At 43.1% G+C, this 19,178-nt stretch overlaps 2 protein-coding genes across 4 annotated transcripts; both read right to left on the reverse strand.

The window, feature by feature from the left end:
- Window positions 1-480: 480 nt before the first annotated feature.
- Window positions 481-16,748, reverse strand: LOC308395293 (ecto-ADP-ribosyltransferase 5-like). Of its 2 annotated transcripts, none has more exons than XM_080880082.1 (5): window positions 16,383-16,478; window positions 15,567-16,285; window positions 1,802-1,849; window positions 1,676-1,705; window positions 481-1,562 (listed from the first exon to the last, which is right to left on the reverse strand). In XM_080880082.1, the coding sequence occupies exons 1-5, from the start codon at window positions 16,440-16,442 to the stop codon at window positions 1,484-1,486; spliced, it is 936 nt and encodes a 311-aa protein (XP_080736208.1). In that variant the 5' UTR covers window positions 16,443-16,478; the 3' UTR covers window positions 481-1,483. The 2 variants fall into 2 exon arrangements, with proteins under 2 accessions (XP_080736208.1, XP_080736209.1); XM_080880083.1 differs by lacking the exons at window positions 481-1,562; window positions 1,676-1,705; window positions 1,802-1,849 and adding exons at window positions 13,881-14,956; window positions 15,056-15,103; window positions 16,636-16,748.
- On the reverse strand, window positions 1,907-3,911 carry LOC308395294 (ecto-ADP-ribosyltransferase 5-like). Of its 2 annotated transcripts, none has more exons than XM_080880085.1 (3): window positions 3,763-3,842; window positions 3,550-3,635; window positions 1,907-3,426 (listed from the first exon to the last, which is right to left on the reverse strand). In XM_080880085.1, the coding sequence occupies exons 2-3, from the start codon at window positions 3,610-3,612 to the stop codon at window positions 2,704-2,706; spliced, it is 786 nt and encodes a 261-aa protein (XP_080736211.1). In that variant the 5' UTR covers window positions 3,613-3,635; window positions 3,763-3,842; the 3' UTR covers window positions 1,907-2,703. The 2 variants fall into 2 exon arrangements, with proteins under 2 accessions (XP_080736211.1, XP_080736210.1); XM_080880084.1 differs by having other exon boundaries at window positions 1,914-3,426; window positions 3,550-3,648; window positions 3,763-3,911.
- Window positions 16,749-19,178: the final 2,430 nt, after the last annotated feature.

Below are 19,178 nucleotides of genomic sequence, written 5' to 3' on the forward strand. Positions count from 1 at the left end.
ATGTTGAATCATGCCCTGATTCAGCTTGGAGGAAACGTGCCTCCTAACGTAGGTTTCCAGTGAACTTGTGTGACGGTACTTTTTATTTCAAAACTTTTCAGCTTGAGTATGAGGAAGTGGGTACTACTGGGAAGATTCAAGGCATTCGTAAAAAATCATATACTTATATTTCTGTGGAAACAACATCCTTCATATTTCCATGAAGCCTGTTCTTTAAAGTGTTTTGAGTGCTCATGTACAGTAGAAACACACCACTCTACTTGCCACCTCGCCAAGTGCTGCACCCCCAACCTTGGAAAACAACTGACAGTCACTTGATTTACTTTAGTGGAGCAGTACTCGCTGGAACTGCCAGCTGTTTCACACTTCCGTCTATAGCATTACAAAGGCTGGGACACAGGCATAGCCTGCCCTGCCTCTCCACTCTCTCTCCAGCAGCTCCCTTTGTCTCTCATCCCTCCCACCAAACCCCTTTTAGTCCTCTGGCTGAAAGAGGCCTGTCCTAATTGTCTGATGCCAGTGTCCTTCATGGCCATAAACTCCACAGGTGTGAGCACTAAAAAAACATACAAATGTAACAATAAAAATCAAACAATACAAAAAAGAAATAAATCAATAAATCAATAAAAAGAAAAACAATATTCCCCGGGATGACTGAGCAGATGAAATGACATGATGTAAGAAGGGGAAAAAAACATATTTGTGGGTAAAATGTTTGTGTGATCAGGCTAAATTCATTGCAAAGCCTTTTATATTTTGCATGTTGTTTATTTGACAGGGAAACAGAAGCAGTTTGGCAGGAAGAGCATCAGCGACTGTTTAGGACAGAGCGCTGTCGTAAGTCCTTCAAATCAGTCAGACAGTACAATGCGCACACATCACAGATACCTACTAAAATACATACGTGTATATGTTATCGGTCCCACTGCACTTTATATACATATAACATAATCTCTGTGACATGTCTTGCAGTGTATTTTACTACAGTAACATACACTTTTCTATAGTATTTTGTTGTTTTTTTAATCTGTATACATTTTTTCTTATTTCTTTTCTAATCTATATCAAATTCACCTTTTTTCTTGCTGACCCCTGTGCCGCTAGAACAAATGAACTGTGCAGGCTTAATAAAGTCTATAAAACCTATCAATATATATCTATCGATCTATGTGACCATAAGAACAAATAAAAGCATCTCATGATTGCAGATTATTTCTAGTTGGTCTTGACAGCAGCTGCACATGAGCCTGAAATTTGAACCCACTGTGTTTTACACCAATTTTCTGCATCCCTTTAAAATCTTTATCAAATATTCTGAAGTCATGAAGTCTATAATTCATAACATATGACAGAAACAGAAAATTGCTGCTAAGACAACTAATTCAACACAATCAGTCAGATAACATGTAAAACAATTGTATGAAGAATCACAGCAATACTGTAGATGATAAAACTCTGAAACTCTGAATGAAAACTGTTTTTGCTAAACAGCTAAAGAAAACAAAGATAAGGCCGCAAGCACTGATACAAGCCACAGGGTGGAGACAACAGCTGGAGGAGACCTGAAGACATGGAAACAAAGCAGAGAGACAGGAAGAGATTACTGTTGTTGTTGTTGTTGTTGTTGTTGTTGTTGTTTGTTGTAATAATAATAATAATAATAATAATAATTTACCTGTTTCGGTCTGTGACAACTCCTGGAACACTGAATTAGAAAAGACGAAATAAATTAACGGATAATAATAATAATAATAATAATAATAATAGTAATGATAACAATAAAAATAGCAATAATAGTCACCTGGATCGCTCTATGACAGCTGTGGTAGTCTCATGCCCTCTTGAAGTGCTGAATTGGATAAGCCAAAAACAGTAATTGAAGTAAATGTGCTGACACATTTTCAAACCACACCCAACCTCAACACTGGACATGTGGAGAGATAAACCTCACTTTTAAAATCCCGTTTTTGCCACTTTTCATGCCACTTCCACTCACTTCATGCTTTCCTGACAACACCTATGATTTTTCTTAGTAGTTTTCATTGTTTAGGTGTATGCACATTTATTGAGATAAATAAATATGTGTTACTAATATTTTTGTTATATTATATATATATATATTAGGGGTGCAACGATACACAAAGTTCACGGTTCAGTTCACTTCACATGAAAACCAAGATAGTTCCAAACGCCAGATCTGAATGAGGGTGGGGGAGGTTCAATTTCGGGTAGCATTGAGGAAGTTGCCATGTTGCAACGAGCTTAGCTTCTGTCTTGCTAGCTTGCGCTGCGCTCAGTGGATCTGCGCTCGACAGTGCAGCCTAGGCGGAGTAGTCGAACGCAGATCCACTGAGCGCTCAACACAGACAGCATCGTCAGAAGAAAAGTTGATGAAATAAATAAAAAATGTTGTATTGTTCGATACATATGCGCACTGAACCGAAAGCACTGTATCGAACGGTTCAATATCGATAGGAGTATCGTTGCGCCCCTAATATATATATGTTATATAGAAATACAGAATGTATGGGGCTTATGAAGTATTTTTATCATATTTTTATTATATGCACTTAGACTACGTAAAATGTTTGTATCTCCTTCGAATATGTTAACACTCACATGATAAACATCACATTAAAAGTTAACTTTGCAGTTCCAAGTTTAATAGAAAAATATTTCACTTTAATTGAGAGAATATGAATCTTACCGTGAAAACATGTAACAGTTGTGTGAGCTGTTCAGTCCTGAGTGGTTTAAAACAATCTCAAGGTATTTGTCATCATCCGATGTAGTTTTTGTTTCCACTTGTTCCACAGTGAAAACTTCTGCTGGAGATAAGAGTATTTCATCCTGTTCTTGACCGCACACATAGTCTTTCAGGTTGACAAAGAAGCATGAAGTGAGATTTAAAATAGTATTCTCATTGACATCTTCAAGTCTCTTTAGCTCTTCATAGTCTGAATAAGCTAAAGTGAAACTTGTAAATCTCACTCTGGAGCCTTTCTGTGGTTGGTTTTGACCATCTTGAAAAACATAAACGTTCTTGCACTCCTTTGGCTTCAGCAGCCTCATGGAGTCCATCAGCAGGAAATGAAGAGACTTGAAGTTGAAGTGGTTTTCATAGATGCTAACATTTCCACCCATTGTCTCTATTTCTTTGTTCAGTGTTTGTATGAACGATTTATCCGCTTTAAGATAGACTGAAAGTGCAGCAGTGTGCTCTTTTCGTCCTTGAGGGATCTGCTTTGAACACTCGTTACTTTTATTCCACGCTTTCTGAAATCCTTCACTGTTATTTAGTTCTCGTTTTAACACATCTGACTCGATGAACTTCTTCATGGCCTCTTCACGACATCCTTTGTACTGGTCATCTACAACATTTGTGCTATTTAGAAAATCCAGTAGCCTTGTTTCCTGTGCGGTCACCTTTAATTGAGATTTATCACATTTAAAAACACATTAATAGAGATATATCATTTTTAAAAGCATTTTTAGGAGGATAATTTTTCAAATCTTCTTATATTTGTTTGTATGAAACATAATTCTTACTTTGTAGCAGACAGCTGTGAAAAAAAATATTGTAGCAAGAAGCACTCTTTTTTTGTACTCCATTTTTTTTCCTCTTCTTCTACAGACTGAAAGAAAGCACTGCAGGATCACATGTGGATAGAAAAAAGTTCTTTAACACTTTACATGGTCCAGAAACTTTGATGTGGAAAAAATATATAAGTAGAAGACTAAAAAAAACTAAAAGGCACTTACCAGAAGCAAGGAAAGTAAACTTGTGCTAGCAACTCACAGCAAAGGGTCCATCAAACAGCCGGGACACCCAATAGGGTCTGGAGAAGTGAAGCAAGTTATCTTACCATAGAACTTCTTAGTCTTTCCTGTGGAGGAAGTAACATGGCACCGGGGGATTTGTTTTCCACTGATTTTTCCTGTTATTTGTCCTTCTGGAGCTACTGAGTTTCTGTAACCTTGTTTAGATTTGTCAAGTAATGTCTACATAACTTAGCTCTTTTAAGCCCAACCAAAGCACCAAATTGCCTTTACATCCCTGTTCTCACATTATTTCAGTATAACTGATGGGACCAAATACCACAGTCCTTGTTCCATGCAGATTTTATCTAAAGTAAACAAGAGACTCTAGCAGCCCTACTTGGACAAATGAGGGCATATTAAAGTTACAGGAATGAAACTGTATGAAAACAAGCTGTTGTATAACAGAACTGCTGTCCACACTGGGGTGCACCTTAACTTTATGTACGTAATGTAGGAAGGAGTAAGAGCAGCACATTTAAAAAAAAGTTCATTTTGAGATTAAAGTTGAAATGGGCAGATTACAGTTATTGTTTCAATTCAAACAACTGACACAATTCCTATACCCTCAACAAATTTCCTTGTGTAGATCAGTTAGTGAAACAACTTGATCAGCTGTGTTATTGTGTATTCAGATACAACATACATCGTCCTTATTGCACAAGGGTGTAAACATCAGTATTCTTGCATCTGTTCATTGCACAATTTCCTGGATGCCCTTATACTCATTACCACACTGTGTTTACGCGTTATAAGAGCAATAACTTCCTTGCTACTAAAACTGATTCTGAAGTATGATTTCACTAACTCATGTTGTATAATAGATTACTATTTTGAGTAATGACCCCAACACTGAATACAACCTTTGCCATTGTCTGCCATCTTTGCTCTACACCTAATTTCCCAGTACTCCTGTCTACTTTCTTCATCTCCCTCACTATCCCGCTTTTTCTTTGTTAACCTTTGTTCTTTGAATATTTTTCTTTGTAGAGCACCAAACATCTTGCTGCCAGTTTCCCTCAGCCCTGCAGCTGTCATCTGCTAACTCTTCGCTACTCCTCAGAGGCTGTCGCAACTCCTTCATGAACTCTGTGTGACATTCTTACTTCCTCAACATTCACCATTTAATCCTTGGCTCAGCCTTCACTTGTTTCCATTTCTTGATTTCTAAAGCCATGTGACAGCCTACCATCCACAGCCTAGCCACATTCTCCCCCGACACCACCTTCCAGTCTCCTCTGCCTTTCAGGTTGCACCTTCTGCAACAGATATATGGTGCTATGCATTTACTGCCTTCCTGATTTCTATTTTTTTTAAACCAAGGAGATTCTGTTTTTAGTATTGGGTTTGCATACTCTGTTTTCTTCCCATCTACTGGAGAGAGAGAGAGAGAGAGAGAGAGAGAGAGAGAGAGAGAGAGAGAGAGAGAGAGAGGAAGTGCAGTTGCAAAGGTCTTAAGCAAACCCTCAAATCTTTATAAAACAGAAAGTTGACACAGTGGTTTAGTGAAATATGTTTAAACAGCCACACTACAGTCAGTGACCAGAGCTGTGGTCCACCATTGCAGAGAAGAAGACAGGACAAACACATCCTGCAGTGTTAAATGAAAAAGAATGAGGTCTGGCTTCCTGTCAGGCTCAGGAAGTCTCACAATATCCGAGCATTGTCTTTTATTCAGTTCAGCAGCTTCTTTGTTGCATGTTTTTCAATGACGTCCACAGAAATGTTCACAACCTGCTCAAGAATCAAACATGCACAGGTTTCGTGTTAGCCTAGATTCTCTCGGTTAAGTGATGTCTGGCTGGGTGGTTGGCATCAATCGATATTTAATTAGCAAGTAATTAATTATCAAAAAAAGCAAGAATGACCCTACCAATTAATCCAGATTGTCTAATAAATCAAAAAAGCTATGGCAAGTACAATTTTCTGTCAATATTACTGTCTTAATTAGGGATGGAAATCGAGAACCAGTTCTTCTAGAAAACTGGTTCCCAGTAGTCCAATTCCTTGGAATTGTTCACCTGCCTATCGATCAGGCTTATTGGTTCTTGCGCTCGCACTACAATCAACCGATATCAGTTCACGTGTCAGAGGAAGAAAAAAGTAACACCGTCTAGTGTGGGCATGGACATTTAATTTATTTTTATTGCACAAAAAGACAAGATAAATGGCAAAGTGCAAAACTGCATCCAGGACAGAAATAACCGCATTATGCTGCTGACACTAACTTCAGTACTTTGCAAGCATCAGCCAAGATAGCATGCTAATGCTAAGCTAGCCAAGAACCCAGAGTGAAAGCTGAGTGAATGCCGACCCCAGCTGCCAGACCCTGAACCTTGACAGGTAACAAGAAGATGAGCAGTTAAGCTGCAGCTTCACTTTCTACCTGTTTATGTTTCTAATCAAAATCCCTGTGGCCCTTTTTGGTGTTGGTCTTCTTTTTCTTTTGGTGTGTGGTCAGCTTTGTATTCTACTACGAGAAAGATGTTAGAGACGTGTGTCCTCATTAGGTATTTGTGTTGGTGTGTATAACCTTAGCCTCAGGTTATATTGTTAAATGGTGATTATGAGTCAGTGGGTTTCAGCTGTTTTACAGAGTAACAGGAAAGTAACGTAATGAGTAGTAAAATGAATTACTTTTTCCTGGCAGTAATTAAGTAACGTACAGCTTTAGTTTTGAGAAAAGTGTTCTGGGTAATATGTGCAGTAATTACTTTTTTGAGTAACACTGATCACAGCAAAGTGAGGAAATACCTCAACAAACATGCACAAATATTTGACCCACAGCAACAATTAATTTGCATGAATGTAATTTAAGTTTATAAGTCTGAATATTTGTAACAAATTATACATAATTATTATTTTTAGTTATTCGGTTTAGTAACATGAACGAAGTGGGCTTATTTGTGTAAACAAACAAAATGATCACGTGAGAAGTTTCAGTTTTGTAAAATCTCCAGTGAAAGCGAATTTATTAACACAGGATATATATGAAACTTTAACAATGGCAGTTCATTCATACACTGGGACACACGAAAAACGAATTCAGTTTGAATAAAATGTTATTTATATGGCACCAAACCACAACACGTTGCTTTATATTGTAAGAAAAATCCCTACAATAATACCAATTAATAAAGACTAAACAAAACCAAAAACCTAAGTATGCCCATGATTCAGTAGCTTGTACAAACCCCTTTAGCAGCAGTAGCTTGATATAATCATTCTCTGTATGACTTTGTCAGTCTGTCACATCATTGTGGAGAAATTTTGGAAGTTGCTTCAGTTTCTTGAGGTTTGCAAAAATTTGTTCATGCACAGCTCTCTTAACAGCTCAGCATTTCAGGTAGATTGTGGTCTGGACTTTGACTGGTCTCAGTGCAACACCTTCATTCCTTTCTTACTCAGCCATTATGTTGCAGATTTGCTGCTGTGCTTGAGATCGTTGTCCTGTTGCATGAGCAAGTTTGAGTCAAACTTTAAATGTCAGGCAGATGGCCTCACATTTGACTCTGGAATATTTTAGTATACAGATGAGTTCAAAGTGGTGGGGTGACCTCTACTGGCCACTCTAAAAACTACAGGTGAACTAACAACTGAACAGAATAAAACCATAACTACGGGGCCTTTTGTACAGCCGCCCCCAAATGTATGAAGTACATTTGCTCACAACAAAAGGCAATTTTACAAACAAAGTCACGGTGATTGTCCTTTGTCTTCGTCCGGGAGGGCAGGCAGCACCACCAGCCTCGCCACAGGTCGGGTGAAGGTCCGGTCCTTCACCTTGATGTCAGCAGACCTGATGTGCCCGTCGGGACTGGGGTGGACTTTGGAGATGCAGCCCACGAGCCAGGAAGCACGAGGCAGCTGAGGATCTACGATCATCACCACTGAACCTTCTGTGACATCTGCGGGGGATGACCGCCATTTCTGCCGAAGCTGCAGGCTTGGAAGGTACAGCCGGATGAATCGAGACCAGAAGTGGTCAGCCAGCACCTGGGAGTGCTTCCACCTCCGGCGACTCAGGAGCTCTTCTCTGGGGTAAGCCACTTGAGGAAGTGCTCCGTCAGGCCGCCCCATCAGAAAGCAGTTGGGGGTCACTGGATCAGGATCACTGATGTCAGACGGGACATAACCTAGTGGTTTGGAGTTCAAGATGCCCTCCACCTCCACAAGGACCGTGCGGAGGACCTCTTCTTGAAGGGGTTGGGGTCCTACTGTAGTGTAGAGTGCCGTCTTGACAGACCTAATCTCCCGCTCCCACACTCCCCCGAAATGAGGAGCCGCTGGTGGATTGAAGTGGAAGACAATCTTATGGGGAGCCAGGAGCTTCTGCAGGTCAGAGGTCATGGCTGCAAAAGCTGCTTGGAGTTCCCTTTCTCCCCCACGGAAGTTGGTCCCTTGGTCTGAGTACAGCTCAGCTGGAGTTCCTCTCCTGGCAATGAAACGTCGAAGTGCCATTAGGAAGGCATCTGTATCGATGGAGGTTAGGACATCAAGGTGGACCGCTCTGATAGTTAGGCACTTAAAGATGATGCCCCACCTCTTCTCCACACGGCGCCCGATTTTGACCTCAAAGGGTCCAAAACAGTCCACGCCTGTCGAATAAAAGGCAGGTTTGTAAAGGTGGAGGCGCGCAACTGGCAGGTCCGCCATCTTGGGAACCGTCGGTCGGGCTCTCCATCTGCGGCACTCAAGACAGGTCCTTTGAAAACGCCTAACTGCTTCCCGGCCTCTCAGGATCCAATGAGTGCGCCGAATCTCCGCGAAGACCCTCTCTGGCCCTGGATGGCGCAGGCGACTGTCGACGTCCTGGATGAACAGGCGGGTGACTGGATGTGTCGGATCCAAAACTAAAGGATGGGAGCTGGTAAATGCGAGATCTTCAGAGCGGCGAAGACGTCCACCTACACGGATGACCTCATTCTCGTGGTCGAACTCAGGGGATAGTGCGAGGACACGACTGCTGCGACTGATGGATTTCCCCTGCTTAAGAAGTCGATACTCCTCAGGGAAGCTCTCCTGTTGAGCTTCTCTCAGGACGTTCATCTCTGCTCGAACGTAGTCATAAGCCGATGAAGTTCCACCGCCTTTGGCCGCCCCATGCAACTGCGTAATAGCAGCTTCCAGCAGCTGTGTCCAGGTGTCATATTTGCTGAAGTTCGAAGTGGCGGGGTCGAAGGTGGTAGAAAATCCACAAAAGGTCTCTTTACGGAGCTCAGATGGGCCTGGAGGCTCAGCCAGGGTGCCACTTGGCTCTGGAGGCCACTGTTCTGGACCTAGGAGCAGGAAAGGAGGCCCTTGACTCCATCTATTGGGTCTGGTCAGCTCGAGAAGGGACTTCCCCCGGGTTATATCATCTGCGGGGTTCTGGGCTGAGTCCACATAGCGCCAGGTGTGCGAGTGAGTTAATTCCTGGATCTCAGCCACGCGGGTGCCGACGAAGACCTTGAAGTGGCATGACTGGGACCTCAACCAGGTGAGTACAGTTGTGGAGTCAGACCACAGCACTATTCTCTTTATGTCCAGAGTGAGCTCATTTCTCAGGAGACGGGAAAGATGAGCTCCGGAGAGGGCACCACACAGCTCAAGTCTAGGCATGGAGAGAATGCGTTTAGGGGCAACACGGGAGCGAGCCATCAGGAAGGCTAGATGTGAGCTGCCATCACCTGTCACTGTTCTCATGTAGGCCACTGCGCCATAAGCCTGCTCTGATGCATCACAGAATATGTGAATCTCTCTCTCACTAACTGCCTCCATGATGTGCTTTGGGAGATACGGGCGAGGAAGCAGGACTTGTGCAAGGAACAGCAATTCCTCTTCCCAGGTTTTCCACTGCTGGAGTAGTTCTGGTGGAAGCTGCGGGTCATCCCATCCCCTCTGTTGATCCCAAAGGCGCCTCACCAGCATCTTGGCTCGGGTGGTGTACGGTAGGATAAAGCCAAGTGGGTCGTATTGGCTTGCGAGAACTTTATAAATATTCCGCATGGTGGGGGCGCCATAACTGATTTTGCGGTGTCTGTAACCCAAGGTGTCCGTGGGGAAGTGCCAGCTAAGGCCCAGAGTTGGCTCAGAGGTGTCTGATTTGTCTTGAGTGAGCCAAAGTTCTGCACTTGTGGATCTGAGGTCTTCAGGTAGGTGGCCAATGGTGCTGGGTTCATTACTGGCCCACTGGCGAAGGACAAATCCAGCAGAAGACAGGAGGGCTCTTAGCCTGTCCACTAGGTCCCGGGCTTCTTCAGGGGTCGGCACGCTCTGGAGAAGGTTATCAACATAGAAGCACTGTCCCACAGAGTGACGTAGCGGATCATCTCCTTCCGTGTGGTCCCTGGCGTGGCGCTGCAGAGCGAAGGTTGCACAGCATGGGCTGCAGGTTGTACCGAAGGGGAGGACCTGCCATTCGTAAACGGCCACCGGTTCCTCGGGGTGCAGATCCCGCCACACAAACCGCAGGAGGGAACGATCCTCGGGAAGAAGGCAAATCTGGTGGAACATACCTTTAATGTCACCACTAATGGCTACGGCATGCTCTCGAAAGCGAAGGAGGACACCAAGGAGCGATGCGCTCAGGGTAGGCCCAGGTAGAAGATGTTCGTTGAGGGCTTGGCCTTGGAACTGGAACGAACAGTTAAACACAAGGCGATCTTTGCCATTGTGGCTAACAAGGTGGTGAGGGATGTACCATGACTCATCTGCTTGAGCAACCTCAGAGGGGGACACCTTAACCACCGAACCGGCCTGGACCAACTTCTCTATCTCCGCCCGGTAGATCTTAGCTCGTTCTGGATCTTTCTGGAGCCTTCTCTCCACACTTCTCAAACTGGGAACGACAGCGTTAGGGCTAGCTTTAAGGTGTGGCATGTTCTCGCGGCGAAGGAGGGGGGTGGCATAGCGTTGGATGCCCTCGACATCTACACGAACTGTCTTCTGCTCTAGCAGGCTAACTGCATAGTTATCTTCTCTTGAACGGGTAACCACCTTGCCTTCTGGCACCGGGACAACATCTACCTGCCATAACTTCTCTACATGTTTGAGTAGCTCACTCACCTGGGGAGGAAGGGCAGTCGTGAAGAGGCACTGTTGTGGCAGCGAAGAGGAACCTATAAGGCTGGAGGGACCCTGTAGTGTCCACCCTAACCTGGTGCGCATAGCAGCAGGACCACCCGGTGGACCAAGACGGACAGCTTCAGTTGGAGTGATGAGCTGTGGGTGGTCACTGCCAATAAGAAGGAGAGGTTTGACCTTCTTGAAGGACTGGAGAGGCAGGCCTCGGAGGTGTCTGTACTTCCGCTGCAAGGACTCCACTGGGTAGCTGTGCTCGGCTAGGTCGATACGGGTGGTGGTGAAGGCGTTGCGGACTTTGTACTTCAGCTTAGGTTTGCCACCAGGGGAGATCTCAAATGAGACACATGATCCATGCAGAGTTTGCACATCTTGCCTGATAGTGCGCAATGGAAGTGTCTCTGGGATGCCTTGAAGGTCAAGCTTCTGGGCAGCGGTGGGTAGCAGCATAGTCCTCTCTGACCCATCATCCAAAACTGCGTGAGTGCTCAAAGTCTTGCCATTATGGTGAAGGATGACTGGGACAACCTTTAACAGGACTTGGCCGCTCTCTGTAGGACGATCGAGGTACAGGACGCCCGTAGGATTCTCACCTTCTCGTGGGGGAGCAGACACTGGGCCATGTGGCTTCAAGGACTTCGAATTCACGTCGTGAAGGACCTGCAGATGACGACCCTGACACAGGCTGCAGGGTTTCTTGAGGGTACACTGTGCTGCCTGATGGGAGCGTGCGCAACGCCAGCACCTCTTGTTAGTCTTTATCCAGTCTGTGAGTTGTTCGCGACTCAGCTTGATGACCTCCTGACACTGACTCAGGTGATGGGCACGGTTATCGCAAAAGGCGCAGTAGGGTTGCTGCCTAGCTTTGTTTGGAGTGGTACCTAGTGACCTGGGTGAGCTCTCTCCACTGTGAAGAACCGCAACAGAGCGTCTGCTTGGTCTGACATCAGGCTTCTCTCTGGTGATCGCTGGAGTGGGCAGGCCGTCATAGTCCTGACACCAGGATTCGTACTTTAACCAGGTAGCTAGGTCGTCCAGGGTGTAAGCCTGACCAGAATGGTTGTACATGCACCGACGGAAATCAGCTCTTTGCTCTGAAGGAAGCTTACTAAGGAGTCGAGCCACATGGGAGCCACACTGGAGTTCGACCTCCCCATCAGGGCCTAAAGTCTTCAGCATGCCCACGAGCAACTGGATGTGGAGAGAGAATCGCTCAAATGCGGCTGCATCCCCTCGGCGGATGTCAGGTGAGTCCATGACAGCAGCAATTCTTCTCAGGGCAAGCTGGTGGGGCTGCCCAAGCCTGTCGTTAAGAGCGTTCATAGTGTCACTGAAGGGCGTGGCAGAATGGAGGTAAGCGTCCGCTATCAACTTTGCTTCCTCCAGGTGTAGGTGATCTAACAAGACTTGGTACCTGAAGAGCTCTGAACTCTCCGGGGGCAATAAGTTCTCTAGCGCCATCTTTAGACGAGCAAATTCCCCAGGATCACGGCGTGAGAGCTTGGGAATGCTTGGACGAGGCCCCCTGTAGGTCAAGAAAGGAGTAGATGAGGACGGGGGTGGAGCTGGCAGTGGTTGCAATGGAGGGGGGTGTGCTCTCGGAGGTGGCGCTGGAGGGTAGGTGATCCTTGGCTGAGGAGAAGTGAACCCTGGCCTAGATTCATGTGGGGGGATGATCTGACTCTCCTGTGCAGCCATAGACTCCCTCTTCAGATCCTGGAGCTCTTTCATCATCATATCGATGCGGTCCGCCACTGGACCCTGGCTGGAGACAGACTCCTCCTTGAACACAACAGGAGGAGGTGGTGGAGGCCAGTTCTCTTTCTCTTCCTCTTCAGCAGGGGGTGGCTGGAGATGAACAGCAGGGGCTCTGGGCGGTGGACTGAGCTGCAGACTCTCTGCACGGTCCAGCAACTGCAGCAAACTAGCATGAAGGGCCTGGAAATTAGCCAGCCCGGCTCTCATCTTGTCATGCAACTGCTGGAACAGGAACCTTTCACGCTGTATATCTTCTAACTCTGCTCTCAATGGTGTGACATGGCCGTGTGAGCCGTCATCAGAGGGATCAGACGGAGGATGGTGGGAAGAACGGTTGTCGCCTCCTGTCCCACTTTCCTCCTGGTAACCTGTACCAAGCCCGGGGAAGTCAGTCCCATAAGCTTCATAGCGGAGGGGACGACGTACATTACGCCGTGGGCGCGCACCAAGAGCTGAGAAGTTCTGAATATCATCCATCTTGTTAGGGTAGAAGCAGCTTACATCCGGCTCGAAGGACCATTAATGTTGGGTAGATAGCTTGTACTGGAAGGACTGTAAGGTGCTTGTTCAGGTTTGCAGCTACCACTCCCCGGAGTGTCAGCCAGAACACTGCTCAAGGCCCGGATGAATGTTCAGAAGGGAGACAATGAAGATACCGAGGATAGTGCAGACTCTTGTATTGACTTCACACAGTTGAAGGTAACAGGGATTGTCAGAGGAGCAGGTATTGCATACAGGTTTAGGTGCGTGGGCATGGGTGTGTGTGTGTGTGTGGTCTGTTGCTCATTAACGCACACTTCTCACGGAATAACCAATTCTCTGCCGGTAATCTGGAGCAGAAAAGCTCAGGTGCTTTGCCCACGTTTCTCCCTGGACATAGTCTCTCATACAAAGCGGTGGGGTGACCTCTACTGGCCACTCTAAAAACTACAGGTGAACTAACAACTGAACAGAATAAAACCATAACTACGGGGCCTTTTGTACAGCAAGGTTCCCAGGTCCTGTGACTACAAAACAAGCCAAAGCAGCTTTACAAATCTAAGCTGTGCTTCATGATGTTTTTAGATAGAAGAAGCTTTATCCTGGCAAAACCTTCAAACAACCTTCATACCTGTTCAGAGTTTTTCTAATTGTCCTAAAGTTTAATACAGTGGAACCCTGACTTACGAATACCCCGTTTCACGAAAAATTCAAGTTACGAAGGCACTGAACGGCAATATTTTTGCCTGCCTGCCGCCAAGATGCGGTTTGTGATACATGTGGCAAGAAAGTGAGGTGTTGTGGCGACACCATTTACCTCGTCAAACACCTCAGAGTAAATCATATCACAGAATATGACAAGCGTATGTTGAGGCGAACTAAAGACGAGGAGGGGGACAGGTGCTGCTAGGGCGAGACAGACGACTCTCGAGGAGTCCTTTAGTGCTGCAGGCAGGCAACATGCTCAAATGGCGCACAACTTCAGTTTTCTGTATGATAATTCTGCATTATTAAGTGATAAGAACAAGTAATCTGACGTCCTGTAATCATTATGAAGCTATAATTTGAGATACAATAAAAGATACAGTAAAAAAAAAAAGTTTTTGTACAGAGTATCGGTATCGGATCAGTATCGCCGATACCACCCTGAATTATACTTGGTATCGGGTCGGAAAGAAAATCAGTGGTATCGCACATCACTACTGAATGCCACTTACCCTAATCAGTAAGGGCGTATTTAGTTTAGTCCTGTGAATCATACATTAAAGTTTTCCTGAAAGTCGTTTATGTTGTAATATACATATATTAAATATAATATACAATCATTTTCCAGAATTGCATTAAAGAATTATTGTATTTCCATTGTTGAATACTTGGAGGTACACCAGAAGCAACTGTACCAAACCTTTATTCTGACCTTATCGACACATATCGGCTTTTTTCATTCCCATCACTCATTTCCTATAATCATTTTAAAGGCATGCAAACCCTAACAAGAAATAATAAACACATACTGTATATATATTTCAAGTATGCTGTACATTTTTCTAGCGTGCATAAAGAAAATAAAAACTGAGTTTATAATTCACAATATATGACAGAAGCAGAAAACTGTATTTGACTATATTTTGACACAATACTGCAATACTGCAATTCACCACAATCTGCCAAATAAAGACCTAAAAAAAGGTGTATGAATAATCAAAGCAATATTGCAGATTATAAAACCCAGAAAACTCTGAATGATAACTGTTTTTGCTAAACAGCTAAAGAAACAGAAGATAAGGCTGCAAGCACTGATACAAGCCACAGGGTGGCGACAACAGCTGGAGGAGACCTGAAGACATGGGAAAAAAGCATATTATTATTATTATTATTATTATTATTATTATTATTATTATTATTACAAAAATAATCATTAATAATAATAGTTTACCTGTCTCGCTCTGCAACAGCTGTGGTAGTCTCCTGACCTACTGACATCCTGGATTGATAAAGGAGAGAAAATACTTTAAGTAAAATCTACTGACACGTGGTTTTATTTAAACCACACTCAACCCCAGTGGAGATGTGGAGAGCAATCCTCACATTTTAAAATCCTCTTTTTGCTACTTTTCACATCACTTAATTTTACATCATGCTTTCCAGAGTTTATAAAAGCTTTGATAAGCTGAGTATTCCCCAGTTATTACTGTGTACTTACAGCAATAACAACCACTAAGTTATAACAGAGTAACAGACTGTTTCAGACACCAATATTTCCCTCTTTTGATTTATGGGGCTTAAGTATTTTAGTATATGCAACTAGAACTTTTTTTTTTCAAATACATAAAAAACATATTTATATATTTAACATCACACTGAAAGATACATTTGTAGTTCTAAGTTTAATTTCTGTAGAACTAATAAAAAAAAATTCACTTTACTTGAGAGAATATGAATCTTACCGTGAAAAGATGTAACAGTTGTGTGAGCTTTTCAGTCCCGACTGTTTCAAATCAATCTCAAGGTATTCGTCACCATCCGATGTAGTTTTTGTTTTCACTTGTTCCACAGTGAAAACTTCTGCTGGAGATAAGAGTATTTCATCCTGTTCTTGACCGCACACATAGTCTTTCAGGTTGACAAAGAAGCAAGAAGTGAGATGTAAAATAGTACTCTCATTGACATGTTTAGGTCTCTTTAGCTCTTCATAGTCTGAATAAGCTAAAGTGAAACTTGTAAATCTCACTGTGGAGCCTTTCTGTGGTTGGTTTTTACCATCTTGAAAAACATAAAAGTTCTTGCACTCCTTTGGCTTCAGCAGCCTCATGGAGTCCATCAGCAGGAAATGAAGAGACTTGAGGTTGAAGTGGTCTTCATAGATGCTAACATTTCCACCCATTGTCTCTATTGCTTTGTTCAGTGTTTGTATGAACGATTTATCCTCATTAATATAGACTGAAAGTGCAGCACTATGCTCTTTTCGTCCTTGAGGGATCTGCTTTGAACACTCAATACTTTTATTCCACGCTTTCTGAAATCCTTCACTGTTATTTAGTTCTTGTTTTAACACATCTGACTCGATGAACTTCTTCATGGCCTCTTCACGGCATCCATAGTACAGATCATCCACAACATTTGTGGTCTTTTGGACATCCAGTAGTCTTGTTTCCTTCGCGGTCACCTAATTGATATATCACATTTAAAAAGACATTTAAAAAGACATTTTTAAATGTATTATTTTTTAACCTTCTAATATTTGTTTGAATTATGATTCTTACTTTGTAATAGACAGCTATAAAAATTATTGCAGCAAGAAGCATTCTTCTTTTCTGCCCCATTTTTCTGCCTCTTCGTCTACAGACTGCAAGAAAGCACTGCAGGATCAAATGCGGATAGAAAAAAGTTCTTTAACACTTTACACAGTCCAGAAACATGGAACTGACAAGATGTGAATGATCAATTATTTGTTTAGTTTCCTTTGAATATGACAACTTCAAAGTGTTAATGTTGAAAAGGCTGAAAGGCACATACCTGAAACAAGGAGAGTAAACTTGCCTTAGCACCTCACAAAAAAGGGTGCAACAAACTGCAGGGAAGCCACAAGCACAGCAGGCTCCAGGAAATTTGGAAAATATATATTATGCAGCAGTAAGTGTCATAGTAATCCAGAAGTTAATAAATTGCTTGTAACTGCATACGGTAAAGTTTGAACAGGATGTGAAACTCATGATCATGGGCCTCATAACGAGAGCAACAGGAAACAAAACAGAGTGAAAGAGCGTTGAGACTGTAAGTGAGGTGTGAACATTACTGCCTTAGAGGGGGATGAAGTTAACTGTCACTGTTGCATGATAACATACTTTGCTTATGCAGACAGTGCGTGTTCAGCCCTTTAAAATAGTGAAGCCTGTGTGCTTCCAATTTGAGATCTACCGGACTGCGCTTTGGGTGGTGTCGTGTGGATCTACCACATATATGTGCTTAATAAATAATTGTTGTTGACCGGACCTGCTCTGAGTATTTGTTGTTTATTCTCAGCCCATCATAAAAGAATCGGGACAGAAATGAAATACATTATCTTACTATGCAGTTCTTTAGTCTTTCCTGTGTTAGGAAGTAACTTCTCACTGGAATACCTGATATCCAGTCATCCTGCTTTATCCACTGAGTTCCTGTAACCTTGTTCAGATTTGTTTTATAACCAGAGAAATCGCCACAGCGCTGTGAAAAAGTATCTTCCCTTTCCTGAGTTTTTCTTCTGTGTGTGTGTGTCTTTTTCTCACACTTACATGTTTCAGATCATCAAATAACTTTTAACAATTCTGTTTTCAAGGATTCAAGGAAGCTTTATTGTCATTCTCATCGCATGTTTACATGAGATGGAACGAAATTACATACCCACAGGTTTTCCACAGGTTTTCCATAAAAACAACAGAATGACAGGTAATAAAATAGTACCAAATAGTAATAAAATAATACAAATAAGTAATAAATAATACAGATAAGTAATAGAATAATACAAATTAAGTAAAGTGCAACAACCTGAGTAACAGTATAAAGTATAGAAGTGTAGGTATAAGTATTTTAGCAGCAAAGTATCTGTAGTGATTACACCACAGTAGCAGTTTCTTGTCCATTATGTATTGAGATGTCTCACAGCTTCTGGAATGAAGCCGTTTCTCAGTCTGGGGGTTTTGCATTTAATGGTGGTTTTGTTTTGAAACAATGATTCCATATAAAAGAAAAGAAAAGCAAAGTTATCCAGCCTACTGTGTAAAAAAGGTTATTGCTCCCTAAAGCTAATAACTGGTTGTGACACCCCTGGCAGCAAGAGCTGCACACAAGCATTTGGCAATGAGGCCTTCACATCTTTATGGATGAATTTTATCCCACTCTTTTTTGCAAAATTGTTTTAATTCAGTCACATTTGACAATTTCAAATCATGAACAGACTTTTTAGGACGTTCCAAAGTGTCTCGGCTTATTTCAAGTCCAGATATTGACTTGGCCACTCCAAACCCTGTTTTGATGAGCCATTCAGAGATGGACTTGCTAGTATGTTTCCAATCATTGCACTGCTGCATAACCTGAGCTCTTGAACGTCAGGGCATAAACTGATGGCCGGTCATGCTTCTTCAGAATTTTTTGGTAGAGAGCAGAATTCATTCATCCATCAAGTCGTGCAGGTCCTGCATCCTGACACAAGGATGGATGAATCCATTGTTTTATATCCAATTCTGACCCTAGCATCCAAATGTTGCACCAGAAATCAAGATTTGTTAGAGCAGGCAATGTTTTTCAATTCAATTCAATTTTATACAGCGCCGAATCACAACAACAGCCACCTCAAGATGATTTATATTGTAAGTTAGACCCTACAATAATACATACAGACAAAATCCCAACAATCATATGACCCCTATGATTAAGCACTTTGGCGACAGTGAGAAGGAAAAACTCCCTTTTTAACAGGAAGAAACCTCCAGCAGAACCAGTCTCAGGGAGGGACGGCCATCTACCGCGACTGGATGGGGTCAGAGAAGGAAGACAGGACAAAGTCATGCTGTGGAAGAGAGCCAGAGATTGTAAAATACTACCCAATCTACTTATTGTTGCCTTCCTATCAGCTGGAGACAGTCTGGCTATTCTCATCTGACCTCAAAACACTTTCACTCAGAGAACCGCTGCTCACTGGGTTACACAGTTTTGTGCAGGAAAATCCCAGCAGACCAGCACTATCTGCAATATTCAGACCACGTTCAGTCACTTGGACTTTATCAGGTTGTTTTCACCATGACTACATATCTAAATGCTTTGAGTTGGTGCCATGTGATTGGATTATTAGACATTTGTATTAACAAGCTAAGTATATCTAATAAAGTGGCCATAATGGCTTTGTTCGCCTTATGGTGATGGATACATCACACCCAGTATTTCCCACCACAAACAACGCTTACCTTTTATAGAGAGGACTACATGTTTTTGTGCACTTAAGTGCAGCCTCACCCAAGGCCACTTCAGAAGAACCTACAGCCATGTTTTTGGACACAGACAAGCCTCGGCAGCAGATCCCA

This window comes from Rhamphochromis sp. 'chilingali' (assembly GCF_963969265.1).
Source record: "Rhamphochromis sp. 'chilingali' genome assembly, chromosome: 4".
Classification (NCBI taxonomy): domain Eukaryota; kingdom Metazoa; phylum Chordata; class Actinopteri; order Cichliformes; family Cichlidae; genus Rhamphochromis; species Rhamphochromis sp. 'chilingali'.

What these genes read in the sequence shown, in the direction of transcription:
- LOC308395294 (XM_080880085.1), bottom strand. Translation starts at nt 3,612, where the DNA reads ATGGAGTACAAAAAAAGAGTGCTTCTTGCTACAATATTTTTTTTCACA. An exon ending in TCACAGCTGTCTGCTACAAA is followed by an intron (nt 3,427 to 3,549) that starts GTAAGAATTATG and finishes TCTCAATTAAAG; the next exon opens with GTGACCGCACAGGAAACAAG.
- LOC308395293 (XM_080880082.1), bottom strand. Translation starts at nt 16,442, where the DNA reads ATGGGGCAGAAAAGAAGAATGCTTCTTGCTGCAATAATTTTTATAGCT. An exon ending in GCTGTCATAGAGCGATCCAG is followed by an intron (nt 1,706 to 1,801) that starts GTGACTATTATT and finishes TTTCTAATTCAG; the next exon opens with TGTTCCAGGAGTTGTCACAG. An exon ending in GTTGTCACAGACCGAAACAG is followed by an intron (nt 1,563 to 1,675) that starts GTAAATTATTAT and finishes CCATGTCTTCAG; the next exon opens with GTCTCCTCCAGCTGTTGTCT.